At 43.9% G+C, this 5000-nt stretch overlaps 1 protein-coding gene across 4 annotated transcripts in view; it reads left to right on the forward strand.

Moving 5' to 3' along the window:
• ACADS (acyl-CoA dehydrogenase short chain) overlaps window positions 1-5000 on the forward strand; it is a 79630-nt gene that overhangs the window by 29229 nt on the left and 45401 nt on the right. For all 4 annotated transcript variants that reach the window (XM_085859308.1, XM_085859309.1, XM_085859310.1 and 1 more), the window contains 2 exons: window positions 4547-4752; window positions 4843-4992. In XM_085859308.1, coding sequence (XP_085715434.1) covers window positions 4549-4752; window positions 4843-4992 — 354 coding nt within the window. In that variant the 5' untranslated portion in view covers window positions 4547-4548. The remainder of the gene's footprint in view (window positions 1-4546; window positions 4753-4842; window positions 4993-5000) is intronic.

Consider the following 5000-nt stretch of genomic DNA (forward strand, 5'->3'; position numbering starts at 1 on the left):
ACAATATATATATATATATGTATGTATATATATGTATGTATATATATATATATATATATATATGTTGTTCGTCTTTCGACTGCTCCCGTTAGGGGTTGCCACAGCAGATCATCCGTTATGATCCACATACTGATTTGGCATAGGTTTTACGCCGGATGCCCTTCCTGACGCAACCCTGGTCGCCTCTTACGACAGGCATAAGGATTGGATTTCGCCATGATTCTGGGCTGCCCTACACCCTCTCATAGCGTGGCCCATTGCAGAGCTCCTGTCCTCAAGCGATCCTCCGAGTAGCCGGATTACAGGCGCACGCCACTGCGCCCGGTGTGTGTGTGTATATATATATATATATATATATATATATATATATATATATATATATATATATATATATATATATATATATATTATATATTGTTGCGGGGTCGGGTGAGAAGACCACTAGGTGGGGGAAGCTACGTCAATTCCCACCAGACTCCCCGGAATTGTAGGCCGTCGCTCACAGATAATTCCGTGACGCGGCTGGTCGCTTCACCGACCGTGGACGCCAATAACTCAACCGCGTGACCTAGGGTCCTCCCGGCTATGGAAACGGGTTACCTATTTAACCACCGGGGAACCACACCCTCGGTACGCCTTGTCCGAACCGGATCGGATCACCTTTCCGGATCGGATGCAGCTGAGCGACACTGCCAAGGACGTACCGGCGAGAAGGAACGGACCATTGAGAATAAAGACCCGGCAAAACCTGGAGTCGAACCATGCTGGACCAATGAGGGAAAAGACAAAGGCGAGCTGGGAACATTTCTCTAACAATTATTTATTTACAGCAAGCGAGGAAACGCATGTGGCACAACAAGGATTTATTGGGTATGTAAGGCAGGGAAAGAGGAGAGGAGTGTGGGGGGTGCGGCAATTATACAAGCAACAAAATAAAGCAGACACTGCAGACTTGACGTGAGATTATTCACAGAAACAACAATAAAAGATCTTCCACAGGCTTACTTTACAGACAGGCACCAGCACACTCAGACACACACACACACACACAGAAAAAGAAGAAACCCCAAATGTGAAGGTTTCTCGCAGCCATATGTGTAGTAGATAGTAGAAAAATCGTGTAAATTATGATACAAGCATCAAACTTTGCATTTCTGTTCTGCAGGGCTTTCTGATCAAATCTGCCCAATTGGCCATTTGAAAATCCAAATTTTGAAAAATTTGAAAAAAAAAAAAACTTCAAAAAAATTTGAAGTCGCAGCTGGCTGAAATTCTTGAAGCACAAGTGAACATCCCAGACAGAGAACCAAGGGGAGATACAGTCATCATTGATGGCTCAGCACTTATCAATGCCTTACCTCCACGCACTTCAAAGATATTTGATGACTATGCTAAAGAAGACATCATCCCAAAGGTGAAATCCTATGGTGCCAGGTACGAGAGGGTGGACGTAGTGTTTGATGTGTACAAGAAGTCAAGTCTGAAGTACTAGGCAAGGTCGAAAAGGGGGGCAAGGAATCAGAAGAAGAGTGACAGGAACCAGTAAGACCCCAAGTAACTGGAGAAGCTTTCTTCGAGATGACAGCAACAAGACTGAGCTGTTTCACTTTCTTGCGGAAAAGATGTGTGAAGCACAAACGACAAGCACAGTAGTCATTGTCACAAAAGGAGAAGATGCCATTAGCAACACAAGGAAGTCACTGGATGCTGTGTCTCCATGTTGTAATGAAGAAGCTGACATTCGAATATTTGTCCATGTCAGGGATGCAACGACGGATGGTAGCAATTCCATTATCATTAAGGCTAATGACACGGATGTACTAGTCAGAGCAATATCTGTACTGCCATCCTTACAGGAACTAGGTCTTGAGAACATGTGGATTGCCTTTGGCCAAGGAGCCAAGGCACGATGGATTCCAGTCCATGAGGTAGTTTCTGCAATTGGGCCTGAGAAAGCTGGAGGAATCCCATACTTCCATGCGTTCAATGGATGTGACGTCGTGTCTGCCTTCCGCGGTAAAGGGAAGAAAACTGCATGGCAGACTTGGAACGTCTTTGATGATGTTTCTGAAACATTCACCAATCTCAGTCAGCATCCAACATTGATTCGTGATGTTGACTTTTTTGAAGTTTTTTTTTTTTTTTTTCTTCAAATTTTTCAAAATTTTGATTTTCAAATGGCCAATCAGGCAGATTTGATTAGAATCCCCTGGAGAAAAAATTTGCCAAATTTGATGCTTGTATCATCATTTGCACGATTCCTCTCAAAAATTGCTGTTATCTGCCCCACTACCAGGGAGGGAGGGTGGACGTTGTAGTTTTTGGTACCTGGGTGTTTTGGGGGTGGGATTCTCTGCAGTGCGACACCTGACAATAGCCGTGCTGTTCCGGCCACAGCACAGTGTTCCGAACAGGAGGAGCTTGAGCGGAGAATGGAGGAGTCCAGAGGGCGAAGGTGGAGCAATAGGTGGAACCAGGCAGGAGGAAATTTGTTGAGATCATGTGGGCGGAGACGAGATGCAGGAACACTAACTTCTTCTACAATTCTCAACACACTTCATTCCTCAATTCCTCCGATTCCTCATTCCTTTTTTTCCTTCTTTACACGGAGGATTTATCTGTGCTTTATAGAGCCCGAGGTTCGGGGAGGGGCCATGCCGAATCCTACGTCATCGTCTGAGTCGGGCATTCCGACTGGCTCTGACCCCTCATGTGTTCCGCCTTCCTGGGCCGGGCTTCGGCCAGACGCCGGTGCACTCCGCCCACCTGGGTGCTAAGCGTACGTGACTCACCGCCCATGTCTGGTTTCTCGCCCAGAAAATGAGACTCCGGGTAGACGGTGGTACACTGGTAAGCAAGACGAGGGGAGCAAGCGAGGCAGAATGCACCGTGGATCGTCACGCTGTGGCAAGCGAGACGAGGGGTAAGCGAGGCAGATTTACCTCAGGAGTGAAAAGAGGAAGAGTGGGAAGTGGAATGGAGGGGAAAAATGATTTGATAACCTAACTAATAGTCCATCGCAACGCACTCCCTGCTGTTCCGCTAGACAAAAGGTCGGGAACTTTCTACACGTACAATAATGGGATAACTAACTCGGGACAGCTATCTGTTGTATGCATGCGGCTCTGAGAACCGCAACAATATATATATATATATATATATATATATATATATATATATATATATATATATATATATATATATATATATCATGAGGTGATTCTACAGTTTGGAGGAAACGGGACAAAGGAGCGGAAGTGAGCAGAATGTTTGGATTTGGCTGCATTATGACGAACAACATGTGGGTTATTAAAATTATTCATCCAAGCTCAGGTGTGACCAGCTGAATTACACGTGTTCGGCACAGGCCTATGCAAGTCTCGGCTTTAGTCTCATTTTGGCTAAGCTATGGAGATGCTTGTCCCAAGTAATACGAACTGTGTCCATCTCATTGCTACCCATACATTTCAGAAATTGACATGTTAAGAACCATGGGAATTGTCATAGAAGTTCTGTACTTTACAAGAATTATTTACAAAAATATTTTTGAAAAAAATGACATGGCGATATTGTCATCTGCTCCGTCCATCTACACGTCACGCTATCTCCTAAACGGTTGGGCAGAAATTCACCAAACTTGTTAAACTTTGCGATGTGGTGATGATGATGATGATCACTGCCATGGTTTATGATTGTGGTGATGATGAAGATCACTGCCATGGTTTATGATTGTGGTGATGATGAAGATCACTGCCATGGTTTATGATTGATGTGGTGATTATGATGATCACTGCCATGGTTTATGATTGATGTGGTGATTATGATGATCACTGCCATGGTTTATGATTGATGTGATGATGATGATGATCACTGTCATGGTTTATGATTGATGTGGTGATTATGATGATCACTGCCATGGTTTATGATTGATGTGATGATGATGATCACTGCCATGGTTTATGATTGATGTGATGATCACTGCCATGGTTTATGATTGATGTGGTGATTATGATGATCACTGCCATGGTTTATGATTGATGTGATTATGATGATCACTGCCATGGTTTATGATTGATGTGATGATGATGATGATCACTGCCATGGTTTATGATTGATGTGATGATGATGATGATCACTGCCATGGTTTATGATTGATGTGATGATCAGTGCCATGGTTTATGATTGTGATGATCACTGCCATGGTTTATGATTGATGTGATGATGATGATCAGTGCCATGGTTTATGATTGTGATGATCACTGCCATGGTTTATGATTGATGTGATGATGATGATCAGTGCCATGGTTTATGATTGATGTTATGATCACTGCCATGGTTTATGATTGATGTGATGATCACTGCCATGGTTTATGATTGATGTGATGATCAGTGCCATGGTTTATGATTGTGATGATCACTGCCATGGTTTATGATTGATGTGATGATCACTGCCATGGTTTATGATTGATGTGATGATCACTGCCATGGTTTATGATTTTGTAAACTTGCAATAGTAAGTTTTGCTACTTTCAATGACTGTGAACAGAAATGAATTCCCTTTCTCTGGCAAAGGCACGTAGCGTGGCCGCATGTCTGCTAAGATGTGCACGGCATATGCACGCTGCGTATTCGGTATCCGACTTACCGGAGACGCATTACATGCTGCGGCAGACATGTCGAGATTTTGCCGACAAGGAGTTGGTACCCATCGCCGGCCGACTGGATCGGGAGCATTGCTACCCTGCGCAGCAGGTGTGTTGAACATGACAATTCCAGTTGGTTTTTCTCGAGGCTTGTCCATGATGTGTTTAACACTACGATATGTGATTCTGTTTTGGACAGATTAAAATGATGGGACAGTTGGGGCTGATGGCTGTAAGTGTGCCAGAGAAATATGGTGGCACAGGTTTGGATAACCTGGCATATGCAATTGCGATGGAAGAGATCAGCCGAGGTTGTGCTTCTGCTGGAGTGATTATGAGTGCCAACAATGTGAGTTG

Source organism: Eptatretus burgeri, chromosome 16, assembly GCF_056783735.1.
Source record: "Eptatretus burgeri isolate ZD-2024b chromosome 16, Ebu_testis_v1, whole genome shotgun sequence".
Classification (NCBI taxonomy): Eukaryota; Metazoa; Chordata; class Myxini; order Myxiniformes; family Myxinidae; genus Eptatretus; species Eptatretus burgeri.